The 18,901-nt window shown below is 49.5% G+C and overlaps 1 protein-coding gene across 1 annotated transcript; it reads left to right on the forward strand.

Annotated features, from left to right (window-relative positions):
- Positions 1-8,501: 8,501 nt before the first annotated feature.
- LOC149454732 (testis-expressed protein 264 homolog) lies at positions 8,502-18,569 on the forward strand. The gene is made up of 2 exons (XM_089687143.1): positions 8,502-8,999; positions 18,279-18,569. The coding sequence occupies exons 1-2, from the start codon at positions 8,733-8,735 to the stop codon at positions 18,567-18,569; spliced, it is 558 nt and encodes a 185-aa protein (XP_089543269.1). The 5' UTR covers positions 8,502-8,732.
- Positions 18,570-18,901: the final 332 nt, after the last annotated feature.

Below are 18,901 nucleotides of genomic sequence, written 5' to 3' on the forward strand. Positions count from 1 at the left end.
CCCCGCAGTCACATCAGTCTGTACCAGAGGAGCTTACACTCTAATGTCCCCTCCCCCCACAGTCACATCAGTCTCTGTGCCAGAGGAGCTTACACTCTAATGTCCCCTCCCCCCACAGTCCCATCAGTCTCTGTACCAGAGGAGCTTACACTCTAATGTCCCCTCCCCCCACAGTCCCATCAGTCTCTGTACCAGAGGAGCTTACACTCTAATGTCCCCTCCCCCACAGTCACACACTATTATTATATACAATGGGGATGGAAAGTTTGGGCACCCCAGCTAAAAATGTGTATTAATGTGCATAAAGAAGCCAAGGAAAGATGGAAAAATCTCCAAAAGGCATCAAATTACAGATTAGACATTCTTATAATATGTCAACAAAAGTTAGATTTTATTTCCATCATTTACACTTTCAAAATAACAGAAAACAAAAAAATGGCGTCTGCAAAAGTTTGGGCCCCCTGCAGAGTTAATATCTTGTACTGCCCCCTTTGGCAAGTATCACAGCTTGTAAACGCTTTTTGTAGCCAGCCAAGAGTCTTTCAATTCTTGTTTGAGGTATCTTTGCCCGTCTTCCTTACAAAAGTCTTCCAGTTCTTTGAGATTTCTGGGCTGTCTGTCACGCACGGCTCTTTTAAGGTCTATCCATAGATTTTCAATGATGTTGAGGTCAGGAGATTGTGAAGGCCATGGCAAAACCTTCAGTTTACGCCTCTTGATGTAATCCCCCGTGGATTTCGAGGTGTGTTTAGGATCATTATCCATTTGTAGAAGCCATCCTCTCTTTAACTTCAGCTTTTTCACAGATGGCATCAAGTTACCATTCAAAATTTGCTGAAATTTTATTGAATCCATTTTTCCTTCTACTCGTGAGATGTTCCCTGTGCCACTGGCTGCAACACAACCCCAAAGCATGATTGATCCAACCCCATGCTTCACAGTTGGACAGAGGTTCTTTTCATTAAATTCTGTGCCCCTTCTTCTCCAAACGTACCTTTGCTCATTCCGGCCAAAAAGTTCAATTTTAACCTCATCGGTCCACAGAACTTTTCCAAAATGCATCAGGCTTGTCTATATGTTCATTTGCAAAGTTCAAACGATGATTTTTGTGGTGAGGACGTAGAAGAGGTTTCTGATGACTCTTCCATGAAGACCATATTTGTACAAGTATCTCTTTATAGTGGAATAGTGACCACAACTCCAGTGTCTGCCAGATCTTTCTGGAGGGATCGTGCCGTCAAACGTGGGTTTTGAAGTGTTTTTCTCACAATCCTGCGAGCTGTTCTGTCTGATATTTTTCTTGGTCTTCCAGATCTTGCTTTAACTTCCACTGTTCCTGATGACTGCCATTTCTTAATTACATTCCGAACAGAGGATATTGACATCTGAAAACGCTTTGCTATCTTCTTATAGCCTTCTCCAGCTTTGTGAGCGTGAACTATTTTCAGTTTCAGTTTTCTAGACAACTGCTTAGAAGAACCCATGGTGCTGATTGTTGGGGCAAGGTCAGATGAGTCGGGGCATTTAAAACCTTTGAGATTGACATCACCTGGTCTTCCCAGACGGTGATTGAGAACAATCCATGACACTGGCAGGTCTCAGCTTGGCAAAGGGGGCAGTGCATGCTATAAATTCTGCAGGGAGCCCAAACTTTTGCAGACGCCATTTTTTTGTTTTCTGTTATTTTGAAAGTGTAAATGATGGAAATGAAATCTAACTTTTGTTGACATATTATAAGAATGTCTAATCTGTAATTTGATGCCTTTTGGAGATTTTTCCATCTTTCCTTGGCTTTTTTATGCACATTAATACAAATGTTTAGCTGGGGTGCCCAAACTTTCGATCCCCACTGTATGTATATAACATCCTAAATAAATAATAAATCGGAGTCCGGAAAGGTTCGCCATTTTTCTCTGACATACAGACAGCTTCATCGATCTTTAAGATGCAGTATAAAAAAACAAAAATGCCTGTACGGGTGTGGTGGGGGAGGGGCGGTGATCCCAGCGGTGCTGTAGTACATATGGCTCAACACTTGCATCATGCGACAGAACTGAGATGAGGATCTCGGGGATGCGGCCTCAGCTGGAGGAACCTTGGAGAGTATTATTGTACTGGAAAAGTAGTGGGTGCCGGGAACGGACTGTCAGCAGAGGGAGGGCGTCAATACACGATGAGGGGCGGTAATGTTCTGCGGCACGCTGCGCAGGATTCGGTGCATTGCGGGGCCTTTTATTTTGAATGATGCCCAACGCGCCTCTATAATGCACTTATAGACCCCATTCACACTTGTGTGACTTGTCATGTGACTTTGGACATCAAATCGCATGACAAGCCGCACCCCATGATTTCCAATGATAAGCACTCATATATAAGTTGCAGCGACTTCAGAGTAGTTCCTGCACTACTCGGTCTGACTGTTAGTGGGATTATAACAAAGTGGAAGCAACTGGGAACAGCAGCCACTCAGCCACCAAGTGGTAGGCCACGTCACATGACAGGGCGGGGTCAGCGCATGCTGAAGCGCACAGTGCGCAGAAGACGCCAACTGTCTGCAGAGTCAATAGCTAAAGACCTCCAAACTTGGTGTGGCCTTCAGATGAGCCCAACAACAGTGTGTAGAGAGCTTCATGGAATGGGTTTCCATGGCCGAGCAGCTGCATCCAAGCCTTCCATCACCAAGTGCAATGCAAAGCGTCGGATGCCATGGTGTAAAGCATGCCGCCACTGGACTCTAGAGCAGAGGAGACGTGTTCTCTGGAGGGACCAATCACACTTCTCTGTCTGGCAATCTGATGGACGTGTCTGGGTTTGGTGGTTGCCAGGAGAACGGTACTTGCCTGACTGCATTGTGCCAAATGTAAAGTTTGGTGGAGGGGAGATTATGGTGTGGGGGTTGTTTTTCAGGGGTGGACTTGGCCCCCTAGTTCCAGTGAAGGGAACTCTTAAGGCAATATTTTGGACAATTTCATGCCCCAACTTTGTGGGAAGAGTTTGGGGATGGCCCCTTCCTGTTCCAACATGACTGCCCACCAGTGCACAAAGCAAAGTCCATAAAGACATGGAGGAGCCAGTTTGGGGTGGAGGAACTTGACTGTCCTGCACAGAGTCCTGACCTCAACCCCATAGAACACCTTTGGGATGAATTAGAGCGGAGACTGCGAGCCAGGCCCCCTCCCCCGACATCAGAGCCAGCCCTCCTCCCCCGAAATCAGTGCCTGACCTGACAAATGTGCTTCTGGAAGAATGGTCCAACCTTCCCATAGACACCCTCCTAAACCTTGTGGACGGCCTTCCCAGAAGAGTTGAAGCTGTTATAGCTGCAAAGGGCGGGGCCAACTCAATATTGAACCCTACGGACTAAGACTGGGGGGCCATTAAAGGTCATGTGCGTGGAAAGGGGGGGCCAACTCAATATTGAACCCTACGGACTAAGACTGGGGGGCCATTAAAGGTCATGTGTGTGGAAAGGGCGGGGCCAACTCAATATTGAACCCTACGGACTAAGACTGGGGGGGCCATTAAAGGTCATGTGTGTGGAAAGGGCGGGGCCAACTCAATACTGAACCCTACGGACTAAGACTGCGGGGCCATTAAAGGTCATGTGCGTGGAAAGGGCGGGGCCAACTCAATATTGAACCCTACGGACTAAGACTGGGGGGCCATTAAAGGTCATGTGTGTGGAAAGGGCGGGGCCAACTCAATATTGAACCCTACGGACTAAGACTGGGGGGCCATTAAAGGTCATGTGTGTGGAAAGGCCGGCGGCCCAATACTTGGGGCAATATAGTGTATCATGTTTGGGGGTTCTAAGTAATGTTCTAGCTGCTCTAGCATAACATTCGGATTGTTCCATGTAAACAAAAACTGTCAGAAGAGTTGCGGGGAGTAACGTGGATAATGATCACCTTGGCCATAGTCGGAGTATTATGTTCCTGTAGGGTGGCCACCCCATCTGAACACATATGAATGACACGGGTTCTGGGGCCGATTAAAGTGGTAATTAAACTCACTTAGCGCCTTCTCTGCAATAAATTAGCCTCAAAACCCGTGTCATTAACCCCTCCCCCTCCAGAGGATTTCCCCCCCCCCCCTTCCTGACCAGGCCATTTTTTGCAATGTGGCGCTGCGTTACATTACCTGACAATTGCGCGGTCATGCAACGCTGCCCCCAAATGAAATTTACATCCTTTTTTTCCCACAAATAGAGCTTTCTTTCAGTGGTATTTGATCCCCCGTGCGTTTTTATTTTTTACGCCATAAACAAAAAAAGACTGACTTTTTTTTTAAAAAACAATATTTTGGGCATTTTGCTATTAAACATGTCCAGTAAAAAAAAAATAAATAAATAAAATTTCCTCATAAATAAATGTTTTCTGTTACGTGTCTTTGCTAAAAAAAAAATCTCAATACGTTTAAATTAATTGGTTTACGTGAAAGTTATAGTCTACAAATGGCGGTAAATAAACTGTAATTTTTTTTTTCACTATTAATGGTGGCGATCAGCGACTTTCCTCACAAATAGAATTTTCTTTCGGTGGTATTTGATCCGCTCTGCTCTTTTTATTTTTTACGCTATAAACAAAAAAATCCGACAAATTTTGAGACAGAAACAATATTTTTGACTTTTTGCTATTAAACACGTCCAGTAAACAAAAATTGTAAAAAAATCTAATTTCCTCATAAATTTCGGCCAAAACGTGTTCTGCGCCGCATCTTCGCTAAAAAAAAAAATCCCAATATGTGTAAATGAATTGGTTTACGTGAAATGTATAGCATCTACTAATGGCAGTAAACTGAATTTTTTTTTTTAGTAATGGCGGCGATCAGCGACTTTCCCCACAAATAGAGATTTCTTTAGGTGGTATTGGATCGTCTGTGCGGTTTTTAATTTTTACGCTATAAACAAAAAAAGACCGAAGATTTTGAAAAAAAAAATATATTTTTGACTTTTTGCTATTAAACACATCCAGTAAACAAATTTTAGAAAATCAAATTTCGTTATAAATTTAGGACACTTATAGCGTCTAGAAATAGCGGTATATAAAATAAAATTAGTTTTTTTACTAGTAATGGCGGCGATCAGCGACTTTCCCCACAAATAGAGATTTATTTCGCTGGTATTGGATCGTCTGTGCGTTTTTTAATTTTTACGCTATAAACAAAAAAAGACGGAAGATTTTGAAAAAAAATATATATTTTTGACTTTTTGCTATAAAACACGTCCAGTAAACAAATTTTAGAAAACCAAATTTCGTCATAAATTTAGGCCAAAATGTATTCTGCCCGATACGTGCAAATGAATTGGTTTACGTGAAAGTTATAGCGTCTACAAATGGCGGCATAGAGACTGTGTTTGTTTGTTTTTTCTACTAGTAATGGCGGCGATCAGCGACTTATAGCGGGACTGCGGTGGGCATTCTGACACTGGGGGGAACTGACTTGATGTCACTGACATCCCCGGTGACACCAATACAGGGATCAGTGCTAATGAAAAGCACTGACACCATACTAATGGCACTGGGCAGGAAGGGGTTAACATCTGGGGCCATCAAAGGGTTAACTGTGTGCTGTGTTACTAGGGAGACATGCTGTGCAGAGACATACAAAGCAGCATGTCCTCGCTGACAGGGGAGACACCTGCATTGTTTACACACAGATCTCTCCCGTCAGTGTTCCTCGCCGGGTGCCGTTGGGGAATCTGTGACCGGGACCCGGTGATTGACTTCCGTAGCCGCCAATGGCGATGCGGGTCGGGCGTGCGATATACAAAATCACGTACATATATATATATTTATACAGTTGCAAGAAAAAGTATGTGAACCCCTTGGGATTACGTGGAGTTTTGCATGAATTGGGCATAAAATGTGCTCTGAACGTCATCTAAGTCACAACAATAGAAGAACACAGTCTGCTGAACATAATACTACACAAACATTAGATGTTGCCATGGTTTAATTGCACATAATATGTAAACATTCACAGCGCAGGGAGGAAAAAGTATGTGAACCTTTGGACTTAATAACTGGTTGACCCTCCTTTGGCAGCAATAACCTCAACCAAACGTTTCCTGTAGTTGCAGATCAGACCTGCACAATGATCTGGAGTCATTTTGGACCACTCCTCTTCACAAAACTGTTTCAGTGTAGCAATATTCTTGGGATGTCTGGTGTGAATCGCTCTCTTAAGGTCATGCCACAGCATTTCAATGGGGTTGAGGTCAGGACTCTGACTGGGCCACTCCAGAAGGCGTATTCTGTGCTGTTGCAGCCATTGTTTTGTTGAATTACTTGTATGCTTTGGGTCATTGTCCTGTTGCATCACCCATCCTCTGCGGAGCTTCAGTTGGCGGACAGATGGTCGTACGTTTTCCTGCAAAATGTCTTGATAAACTCTGGAATTCATTTTCCCATCAATGACAACAATCCGTCCAGGCCCTGAGGCAGCAAAGCAGCCCCAAACCATGATGCCCCCTCCACCATGTTTCACAGTGGGGATGAGGTTTTGATGTTGGTGTGCTGTGCCTTTTTTTCTCCACACATAGTGTTGTGTGTTCTTCCCGAACAACTCAATCTTGGTTTCATCTGTCCACAGTATATTCTGCCAGTAGTGCTGTGGAACCTCCAGGTGCTCTTTTGCAAACTTCAAACGTGCTGCAATCTTCTTTTTGGACAGCAATGGCTTCCTCCGTGGTGTCCTCCCATGTACTCCATTCTTATTTAATGGTTTCCTTATTATAGATGTGTCAACAAAAATGTTAGCATGTGCCAGAGATTTCTGTAGGTCTTTAGCTGACACTCTGGGGTTCTTCTTTACCTCATGCAGCATTCTGCGCTGTGCTCTTGCAGTCATTTTTACAGGACAACCAAGCCTAGGGAGAGTAGCAACAGTGCTAAACTTTCTCCATTTGTAGACAGTCTGTCTTACCGTGGACACATGAACATCAAGGCTCAAGGAGATACTTTTGTAACCCTTTCCAGCTTCATGCAAGTCAACAATTCTTGATCGTAGGTCTTCTGAGAGCTCTTTTCTGTGAGGCATGGTTCACATCAGACAGTGCTTCTTGAAACCAGTAAACCCAAAACAGGTGTGTGTTTTTTAAGGGCAGGACAGCTGTCAGCAACACATCCAATATCATCACACTGATTGGAGTCAAGGTTGGCTCACTCCTGGCTCCAATTAGCTCTGGGAGAAGTCATTAATCTAGGGGCTCACATACTTTTTCCTCCCTGCACTGAAAATGTTTACATGTTATGTGCAATTAAACCATGGCAATATCTAATGTTTGTGTAGTATTATGTTCAGCAGACTGTGTTCTTCTTTTGTTGTGACTTAGATGACGTTCAGAGCACATTTTATGCCCAATTCATGCAAAACTCCACGGAATCCCAAGGGGTTCACATACTTTTTCTTGCAACTGTATGTGGTTTTGCGCAGCCCTGCCGCTCTGTAGCCGTTCTACTATAGGGTGGGGGGCAAATGGTTAATATGTGTTCGGTTTTAAAGGGATGAGGTGGCAACCTTATGTTCCAGGCTGTCCTCACACTGCCTGCTGCCTGACACCCTGACATATTTGGAGTCACCCACTTCTAGGGCTGCCACATCAAAACCGAACACGTTACTGACACGGGTCCTGAAGATAATTTATTGCCGGTGAGTTTAATGACCACCTTAATCAGCCACAGAACCCGTGTCACCAATTTGAGTTCGATTTTAAAGGGATGAGGTGGCTACCTTATGTTCCAGGCTGTCCTCGCACTGCCTGCTTCCTGACACCCTGACGGATTTGGATTCACCCCCTTCTAGGGTTGCCACGTCAAAATCGAACACGTTACTGACACGGGTCCTGAAGATAATTTATTGCCGGTGAGTTTAATCACCTTATCAGCCACAGAACCCGTGTCACCAATATGCATTCGGTTTTAAAAGGATGAAGTGGCCACCCTGCCCCTTTCCCACAAATGGCTGCCCTTATACAACACCCTGGGCATAGTACTGGGGGAGTCTGAAGCTGTTCTCTATCTCAAAGAACCAAAACAGGCAACATGAAAGGCAGCCCGTCTCCATGGAGACGCCTCAGCTCAGAAGAAGGACCGTGAGGCCCCCCACGCTCAGGTGACCGCTCACATGACCCTCTGTCGGCTGAAGGGTCAGCGGAGGGCGGAGTCGAGGAATGTGTAGGGGCGGGGCTGCACTGTGAGAGACTGTATAGGAGATAAGGAGGCGCTGAGGGACGGTAGGGCGGGGCTATAGGTGTGAAGGATAGAAAAGAGGGCGGGGCTGTAGTTGCGAAGGGCGGGGCCGTCAAATGTTAGATAATGGAGGTGATGCGTGGTTTGAGGGGCGGAGACGCAGCTGTAATGTTAGAGTGGGTGGGGCTGGGCTGAGGCGGTGAGTGAGACTCGTGTAGGGCGGGGCTGAGGCTGCGAGGGGCGGAGACGCAGCGGTAACGTCAGAGGATGAGGGGCGGGTGACGTCAAGCAGGGGCGGGGCCGCAGCCCGCAGGTTGTGTCAGGGTCCCGCCCCCCAGGTGAGCTCAGTCGCTCGGTGTTGGAAGGCGATGAGCTCGGTGCCGGACTGGGTTCTGGTCTCAGTGACCGCGGCTCTGGTGGTCCTTCTTCTGCTGGCATTGTTCGGTCTGGGGGCGGGGTTCCGGAGGCGGGGCTGTAAACTGAGGTGGGCGGGACTGACCACAGTCAGTGGGTGTCAGTAGAGGGTGGTCAGTGGTGAAGATGAGCTCGGTGCCGGACTGGGTGCTGATCTCCCTGATTGCGGCGCTTGTCGCCCTTCTCCTGCTCACCCTCTTCGGGTTGGCCGTCTATTCGGGGCTGCTGACCGAGGTGGAGGTGAGGGCGGGACAGCCGCCGATCCGCGGGGTGGTAGTCGCCTACAAGTTCCGCGTGGGACCGTACGATGAGAGCGGAAACCTTTATACGGAGAGCGTCAGCCTGGCGCCCAAACTGGTCTCTGTTGGGGTCTACTACGACAACCCCATGAAGGTGAGAAGGGGGGAGGGGTATATGGGGGGGCAGAGGCAGTGGGGGGCCATAGAGGGGCCGGGATAAAAAAGTGAAGAGACTGAGCCAGTAGAAGGCAGCCGAAGGGCCGGGGGTAAAAAGAGAGAATGGAGGCTATCGGTGATAGAGGGTACCATATGCTCTGGGGTTAAAAGAGAATATGGAGAGGCTGGGGTGGTAGAGGGTCCGGGGGTAAGAGAATATGGAGAGGCTGGGGTGGGAGAGGGTCCGGGGGTAAGAGAATATGGAGAGGCTGGGGTGGGAGAGGGTCCGGGGGTAAGAAGATGATATGGAGAGGCTGGGGCGGTAGAGGGTACCAGAGGGTCCAGGGGTAAGAAGAGGATACGGAAAGGTTGGGGCGGTAGCGGGCACTGGAGGGGCCAGGGGTAAGAAGAGGATATAGAGAGGCTGGGGCACTAGAGGGCACCAGAGGGGCCGGGGGTAAGAAGAGGACATGGAAAGGGTATGGCAGTAGTGGGCACCAGGGGGACCATGGAAATAGAAGAGGATATGGAGAGGCTGGGACAGAAGAGGGTACCATAGGTGCCTGGGGTAAGAAGAGGATATAGAGAGGCTGGGGCACCAGAGGGGCCGGGGCTAAGAAGAGGACATGGAAATGTTATGGCAGTAGAGGGTACCAGAGGGGCCGTGGAAATAGAAGAGGACATGGAGAGGCTGGGGCAGAAGAAGGCTGGGGCAGAAGAAGGCACCAGAGGGGCCGGGGGTAAGGAGAGGACATGGAAATGGTATGGCAGTAGAGGGCACCAGAGAGGCCGTGGAAATAGAAGAGGACATGGAGAGGCTGAGGCAGCAGAGGGTACCATAGGTGCCTGGAGTAAGAATAGGATACAGAGAGGCTGGGGCAGTAAGAGGGTACTGGAGGGGCTGGGGGTAAGAAGAGGATATGGAAAGGCTGGGGCAGAAGAGGGCACCTTAGGGGCCGTGGAAATAGAAGAGGACATGGAGAGGTTGGGGCAGTGGAGGGCACAAGAGGGGCCGGGGGTAAGAGGGGGATATGGAGAGGCTGGGGCAGTAGAGGGCACCAGAGGTGATGAGGGTAGAAAGGTATATGAAGAGTGTGGGGTAGTAGATGGTACCAGAGGGCCTGGGGTAAAGAGAGGATATGGAGAGGCCTAAGGAAAAAAAGAGAATATGGATAAGCTGGGGCACTGAGAGGTTGTGGGGGTGGGGGGAGATATGGACAGGCTCTGGCAGTAGAGGGAACTGGAGAGGCCAGGGGTAAGAAGAGGATATGGAGAGGCTGGGGCAGTAGACGGGCCTGGGGTAAGAAGAAGATATGGAGAGCGGAGGAAGTAGAGGGTACTGAAGGGGCAGAGGTATAAGAAGGATATGGAGAGGTTGGGGCAAAAGAGTGCACCAGAAGGGCCTGTGCTAAAAAGAGGATCTAGAGAGGCTGGGACAGTAGACTACACTGGAGGGGCCGGGGGTAAAAAGTGGTTATGGAAAGGCTGGGGCAGTAGAGGGCACCAAAGGGGCCAAAGTAAAAGGAGAGGTTGGGGCAGTAAAGGGCAGCAGAGGGGATGGAGGATAAAAAAAACAAAAGATAATGGAGAGCATGGTAGAAGGTATCGGAGAGGTTGGGGTAAAAAGAGGATATGGAGAGGTTGAGACAATAAATAATAATTGAGAGGGGCCTGTAATTAGAGGACATGGCGAGTGTGGGGTAACAGAGGGCCCAGGGTAAAGAAAAGGGTTGAGAGACCAGGGCAGTAGAAAGTGTTATGAAGAGGCTGGGGGTAAAAAAGGTGGAATGAAGACTGGGCCAGCAAGGGGTACTGGAGGAGCCAAGGGTAAAAAGAGTGATGGATGAGTGGGGTGTAAAAGAGGGGGTTGAATTTAAGACGTCAAAAAGGTATATAAAGGGCCCAGTCTAAATAAAGGGTCCAAAGTCAGGAGTCAGATGGAGGCGATAGGAGAAAACAGAGGTTAAAAGAGAAGGTGGATGGGCCTGGGCTAAAAGTGAGTCTAGGGCAGGAGGGAGCCATTAAAACCTAGAAGTAAAAAGAGGGTCCGGGTGGTCCATGGGGGTGATGGGGAGGCTTAGGGAGGACCATGGGGGTTATAACGGGACCTAAAGAAAGAAGGATTGGATATTGGGCAGTCCATATGGATGATGGTGCATGGTCCATGGGGAGATGGTGAGGCCAAGGGTAAGAAGAGGGAGTCAGTGGGGGTTTTGGCAGAGTCTGGGGTAATCCACATAGGATGATGGTGGGATCCAAGGTGAGAAGGGTTGGTGGTGGGGTCTAGGGCACTTCATACGTGTGATGGGTCCTTGGGCATCCAGGATGGTTCATGGGGGTGATAGAAGGACACAGGTTGAAAAGGGTGGGTTCTGGAGTTGTCCATAGGGATGATTACCAGGTCCAGGATGGTCCATGGGGGTGATGATGGGGTCCAGGGTAGTTCATAAGGGTGATAGGTGAGAAGGGTTGATGATGGGTTCCCGGGGCAATCGAGTGAAGTGATGACAAGGTCCATGCGGATGATGGTGGGCCCCAAAAGTGACAAGGGTTGGTGGTGGGGTCTAAAGAAATTCATATGGGTGTTAGTGGGGTCTAGAGTGGTTCATAGGGGTGATGGTGGGCCCCGAGGTGAGTAAGGCTGCTTATGGGGTCTACAGCTGTTCATTTGGGTGTTGCTGGAGTCTAGAGTGGTTCATGGGGCTAATGGTGGGCCCCAAGGGAGAAGGGTTGGTGGTGGAGTCTAGAGCAGTTCATATGGGTGTTGGTGGGGTCTAAAGCAATTCATGGGGGTGATGGGTGGGGTCTAGAGTAGTTCATATGGGTGTTGGTGGGGTCTCGAGCAGTTCATGAGGATGATGGTAGGCCCCAAGGTGAGCAGGGTTGATGGTGGGGACTAGAGCAGTTCATATGGGTGTTGGTGAGGTCTAGAGTGGTTCATGGGGTGCTGTTGGGGTCTAAAGCAGTTCATATGGGTGTTGATTGGGAATAGAGCGATTCAGGGGGGTGATGGTGGGCCTAAAGGTGATAAGGGTTGGTGGAGGGGTTTAGAGCAGTTCATATGAGTGTTAGTGGGGTCTAGAGCAGTTCATAGTGGTGTTGGTGGGGTCTAAAGTGGTTCTTGGGGGTGATGGTGGGCCTCAAGGTGAGAAAGCTTGGTGGTGGGGTCTAGAGCAGTTCACATAGGTGGTGGGGTCTAGAGCAGTTCTTGGGGGTGATGGTGGGCCCCAAGGGGAGAAGGGTTGGTTGGTGGTGGGATCTAGAGTAGTTCATATGGGTGTTGGTGGGTCTAGAGTGGTTCATGGGGGGTAATGGTGGGCCCAAAGATGAGAAGGGTTGGTGGAGGGGTCTAGAGCAGTTCAAATGAGTGTTCGTAGGGTCTAGAGCAGTTCATGGGGGTGATGGTGGGGTCTAGAAAAGTTCATAGGGGTGTTGGTGGGGTCTAGAGTGATTCTTGGGGGTGATGGCAGGACCCATGGTGAGAAAGTTCTGGGGTTGTCCATGGGGGTGATAACATATATCCAGGAAGGTGATAGCAGGTGAGAAATTTTGTTGATAGATTCTTGGGCAGTCTAAGGGGGACTATGGTGGGATCCTAAGCAGTGTTTGGGGAAAATGGTGGACCCAGGATGAGAAAGGTTGGTGGTTGGGTCTGGGGCAGTTCATGGGAGTGAAAGTGTGACGCATGATGAGAAGGAGAGGTCCTCGGGGGTGATGGTGGGGTCCAGAATGAGGAGAGGTCCGTGGGGGTGATGGTGGAGCCCAGGATAAGGAGAGGTCCTTGGGGGTGATGGTGGGGCCCAGGATGAGGAGAGGTCCTCGGGGGTGATGGTGGGGTTCTGGGTGAGGAGAGGTCCTTCGGGGTGATGGTGGGGCCAGGATGAGAAGGAAAGGTCCTCGGGGGTGATGGTGGGGTTCAGGATGAGAAGGAGAGGTCCTCGGGGGTGATGGTGGGGCCAGGATGAGAAGGAAAGGTCCTCAGGGGTGATGGTGGGGTTTAGGATGAGAAGGAGAGGTCCTCAGGGGTGATGGTGGGGTTTAGGATGAGAAGGAGAGGTCCTTAGGGGTGATGGTGGGGCTAGAATGAGAAAGAGAGGTCCTTGGGGGTGATGGTGGGGCCAAGATGAGAAGGAGAGGTCCTTGCGGGGGATGGTGGGGCCAGGATGAGAAGGAAATGTCCTCGGGGGTGATAGTGGGGTTCAGGATAAGAAGGAGAGGTCCTCGGGGGTGATGGTGGGGTTCAGGATGAGAAGGAGAGGTCCTTGGGGGTGATGGTGGGGTTCAGGATGAGAAGGAGAGGTCCTTGGGGGTGATGGTGGGGCCAGGATGAGAAGGAAAGGTCCTCGGGGGGTGATGGTGGGGTTCAGGATGAGAAGGAGAGGTCCTCGGGGGTGATGGTGGGGCCAGGATGAGAAGGAAAGGTCCTCGGGGGGTGATGGTGGGGTTCAGGATGAGAAGGAGAGGTCCTTGGGGGTGATGGTGGGGCTAGGATGAGAAGGAGAGGTCCTTGGGGGTGATGGTGGGGCTAGGATGAGAAGGAGAGGTCCTTGGGGGTGATGGTGGGGCTAGGATGAGAAGGAGAGGTCCTTGGGGGTGATGGTGGGGCTAGGATGAGAAGGAGAGGTCCTTGGGGGTGATGGTGGGGTCCAGGGTTCATAGGAATGATAATGGAAAGAAGGCGGACTGAGGGGCCCGGGTGAAAGGGGTACAAGTAGTGCCGGGACGTTGCGTTGGCGTTGGGCCATGTAGTCACACGGCGGAGGGCTATTATCTATTTCTGTAGAATGTTCCAGAACATTTTTCTGTATTGGAAAAGTAGATCTCTCTTCGTCTCTTTATCGCCCCGTCGGGCCGGTGTCACCTCGCCGCGCTTTATTTTCTGCACTTCAGTAATTTGGTGTCATGAGGCCGGGGTGGGGGAGGGGGTTCGGTGTCTTTGTAATAAGTTGCAGTCGGTTGCACCCGGGCCGAGTGATACAGAAATACATAGCAACCCCTCCCGGGGGGGGGGATCACCAGGTTATTATAAGAGCAAGCAGGCCTCTGGGGGCAACGCTGAAACGCCTCGCGGGAGCGCCACTCGTACACGACGCTGGAACTCAGGTGTGCGGCAGGTGTGCGCAGCGGGGGCCCGTCTTTACGCCTACGCAAATCCCGTGCTTCTCAGCTCACTGAAGGTGCTCAGGGGCTATTGAGGAGACCCCCCGTCATGCCTTGCTTCCCATTCCAGCCTCTATCGATTGTTAACCTTTAACACCTCCCCAGCCTTTGGCCTGGATGCGGATCAGGAGTTTTCACTTGCCGCATGCTTGATATGGATCAGAATTTATTGAGGCCAATGAGATCCAGGCAGCAAGCATTTTTTTTTTTTTTAGGAGGTCCACATTGGCAGCCTCCGGAAGCATCTGCCTTGGACTGGGCGTAATCCGGTTGGTGTTGCGTACGGTAAACGCGGCGCGGCCGCCATGTGCGGGGGGTGGGGGGGAGATGTTTGTGTGTAAGCGCAGCGCGGTGCGTACACAACAGAATGTCTGTTTATTGTGCGGAAAAATCCTTTGTTGTGTGTGTGTCCCCCCCCCCCCGCACTTTCCGGATTGTTCCGACCTCCTGCAATGGTGTATGTAAGGCACCAGCAAGCAGGCTGCCCGGCCGCTCTTCAACAAGCTTTATTGCAAGTAACGCAAACTGAGCATGCTGTTTCAGACAGTGACCGGGGGAAGGGGGGGCGGTATTTTTACCTTGGGTTGCAGAGTTTGACAAACCCGCCCATTGAGTTAATGGAGCCGCATCACAACGGGACGATGGCGCCGTAGCATTATAGGGTTAAATCAGTCGGCGAGGAGATGTTATAACGTTTTCTCACCGCTTGGCCTCTGAAAAGCGATCCATACGCAGATCACCCTTTAGAAGGCACTGCGGGCCATCACGGATGTGAGCTGAAAGCCAGACCATGACGCATCGCTGACCTCCCTGCATTTTGCCATAGACGCGTTTCGTCCCGTCAGGTCTAGCAGTCTGGCTTTGTCCGTGGGCACTACTTGCAATAAAGCTTGTTGAGAAAAAAACAGCAGCAGTGCAGCTGGTTTGTATCTGAGATGCGACATTGTGGAACAGAACAATCCGGAAAGTGTCAGAATACAATGTTGCAGCTGAACCCCGGACCACCCGGACCAATCCCGACATTTCTCTCCTGGGAAATCGGCTTTTTTTTGCCAGAAAATTACTTAGAACCCCCAAATATTATTATTATTATTCTTAACCGCTTCCTGACCGCCCAGAAATACTGCTGCAGGGTGGCAGGGGTGCGCAAAATCACGTGTGTGTATATGAAGGAAATGTGTATTTGCTCCCCGGCTGATGCTGAATGTTTGCCCCTCACACAGAAATGATCGGTCTAACAATGGAATGTTCACCCCTCACACAGAAATGATCGGTCTAACAATGGAATGTTCACCCCTCACACAGAAATGATCGGTCTAACAATGGAATGTTCACCCCTCACACAGAAATGATCGGTCTAACAATGGAATGTTCGCCCCTCACACAGAAACGATCGGTCTAACAATGGAATGTTCGCCCCTCACACAGAAACGATCGGTCTAACAATGGAATGTTCGCCCCTCACACAGAAATGATCGGTCTAACAATGGAATGTTCGCCCCTCACACAGAAACGATCGGTCTAACAATGGAATGTTCGCCCCTCACACAGAAACGATCGGTCTAACAATGGAATGTTCCCCCCTCACACAGAAACGATTGGTCTAACAATGGAATGTTCGCCCCTCACACAGAAACGATCGGTCTAACAATGGAATGTTCGCCCCTCACACAGAAACGATCGGTCTAACAATGGAATGTTCGCCCCTCACACAGAAACGATCGGTCTAACAATGGAATGTTCGCCCCTCACACAGAAATGATCGGTCTAACAATGGAATGTTCGGTGTAACACTGAGAGACAGAATACAACAACAAATTCAGCAGAAATGCGTCTAACAAATGATGACTGATCTGCATGTTCATGAGGGAAAGAAGGATTTGATCCCCTATCATTCAGCAGGATTTCTGGCTCCCAGGTGTCTCTCATACAGGTAACAAGCTGAGATTAGAAGCAGTCTCTTAAAGGGAGTGCTGCTAATCTCATTGTGTTACCTGTATAAAAGACACCTGTCCACAGGAGCCATCAAACCATCAGATTCCAAACTCTCCACCATGGCAAAGACCAAAGAGCTGTCCAAGGATGTCAGGGACAAGATGGGTAGACCTACACAAGGCTGGACTGGGCTACCAAACTATGGGCCAAGCAGCTTGGTGAGAAGGTGACAACAGTTGGTGCAATCATTCACAAATGGAAGAAACACAAAACAAGTGTCAGTCTCCCTAGGTCTGGTGCACCATGCAAGATCTCACCTCGTGGAGTGTCAGTGATCATGAGAACAGTGAGGAATCATCCCAGAACTACACGTGAGGATCTTGTCAATGATCTCCAGGCAGCTGGGACCACAGTCACCAAGAAAACAATTGGTAACACACTACGCCGACAAGGACTGAAATCCTGCAGTGCCCGCAAGGTCCCTCTGCTCAAGAAAGCCCATGTCCAGGCCGTCTGAAGTCTGCCACTGAACATCTGAATGATGCCGAGGAGGACTGGTGGGAAGTGTTGTGGTCAGAGAAGACCCAAAATCCAGCTCTTTGGCATCAACTCAACTCATCGTGTTCGGAGGAGGAGGAATGCTGCCTATGACCCCAAGAACACCATCCCAACTGTGAAACGTGGTGGAAACATTCTACTTTGGGGGTGTTTTCTATTAAGTTTTCAACTGCACCGCATCAAAGGGACGATGGACGGGGCAATGTACCCTCAAATCTTGGGTGAGAACCTTTCTTCCCTCAGCCAGGGCATTGAAAAATGGGTGGTGGATGGGTGTTCCAGCATGACAAGGACCCAAAACACACGGCCAAGGCAACAAAGGAGCGGCTCAAGCCACCAAACCTTAATGACTTGGAGAAGATCTGCCAAGAGGAGTGGGCCAAAATCCCCGAGATGTGTGCGAACCTGGGGGCCAACTCCAGGAAACGTCTGACCTCTGTGATTGCCAACAAGGGATTGGCCACCAAGTACTAAGTCATGTTTTGTGAAGGGGATCAAATCCTTCTTTCCCTCATGAACATGCAGATCCGTCATCATTTGTTAGACGCATTTCTGCTGAATTTGTTGTTGTATTCTGTCTCTCAGTGTTACAGCGAACATTCCATTGTTAGACCGATCATTTCTGTGTGAGGGGCGAACATTCCATTGTTAGACCGATCATTTCTGTGTGAGGGGCGAACATTCCATTGTTAGACCGATCATTTCTGTGTGAGGGGCGAACATTCCATTGTTAGACCGATCATTTCTGTGTGAGGGGCGAACATTCCATTGTTTAGACCGATCATTTCTGTGTGAGGGGCGAACATTCCATTGTTAGACCGATCATTTCTGTGTGAGGGGCGAACATTCACCATCAGCAGGGGAGCAAAAACGCATTTCCTTCACTGTGTGTGTATATATATTTGGGTGCAGCGTTGCATGACCGCGCAATCGTCAGTTAAAGTAACACAAAAATGGCCTGGTCAGGAATGGGGGGGGGGGGCCTCAGGAGGAGGGGTTAAGCAGAGGCCCTAGTGCAGGGGTGTCAAAACAGGCGGTCCCCCAGCTGTTGCGAAACTACAAGTCCCATCATGCCTCTGCCTTTGGGAGTCATGCTTGTAACTGTCAATCCTGCAATGCCTCATGGGACTTGTAGTTTGGCAACAGCTAATAAAATGGTGGGTGTTGCCAGCGTTTACATCACGCGGTGTTTGCGCAGAGGCTTTTCAAATACAATTTTTTTTTTTTTTTTTAGAAAAAAATACGCTTTAAGGAATGTAATTGCACACAAACACAGCGTAATACGCAATTTCAGTAAATATAAAAGATGATGTCATGCCGAGTAAATAGATACCAAACGCGTCACGCTTTAAAATTGGAATGGCGCCAAACTGCGGTACCTAAAAAATCTCCATATGCTGTACAGGGAACCAGCTTAGAGTGACACAGGAGGTCTGGCGGGAGAATTATCGCACTGGCATGGCGGTCCAAGCGCTGAACGCTTCCGGTGATGGTTTCCAGTGGGACACGCCCATTCCTACTCCATCCAAAACCAAAAAAAAAGAAAAAAAATTGGGCTGCAGATAAATTTTAATTTGAAATGTTCAGATATTGTTGGCGTTTCCTTCATCAGGCCTCTTTGTAGATGATGGGCGGGTCTGATAACAGGCTCCTCCTCTCTTCCAGGTTCCGGTGGGAGTTCTGCAGGTACATAGTGGGCAGTATCCTGAGCGAAGGCGATGAGAAGCCGCTGCCGGATCACGTCCGGATATTCCGCAAACACGGGTTCAAGTTCTGCGTCCTGCCGGAGGTGAACCACGCGGTGATGGCCACCTTCCCGTACACCACGCCCTTCTCCATACAGCTCGCCACCACGCGGGTGCACCCTGCGCTGGAGCGCTACGTCAAGGTAATCCTGACCGCGGGCCATGTGTAGGATTCCACAATATTGGGGGTGGGGCGCAGGGCACCACCATCTGTCCTGGGGAGCGGGCTGGGAAGGAGGGAGATCACTATGGGTTGGGGGGGGGGGAGTGGGGGGGGGGGGTCACATCATAGCTAAATATTAATATGCATTTTAATTAATAAAAAAAATGTAATAAATAAAATTATATATGAATAGTTCTCTCTGCTGGGACCATTGGTATTTGTGACTGTCGGAAGATTTCCCGATCGTCCTCTTCGCACTGCACCGATCGTCCTCTTCGCACTGCACCGATCGTCCTCTTCGCACTTCAACGATCGTCCTCTTCGCACTTCACCGATCGT

Source organism: Staurois parvus, unplaced genomic scaffold (genome assembly GCF_062004578.1).
Source record: "Staurois parvus isolate SC_StPar_1 unplaced genomic scaffold, SC_StPar_1.0 ptg000419l, whole genome shotgun sequence".
Lineage (NCBI taxonomy): Eukaryota > Metazoa > Chordata > Amphibia > Anura > Ranidae > Staurois > Staurois parvus.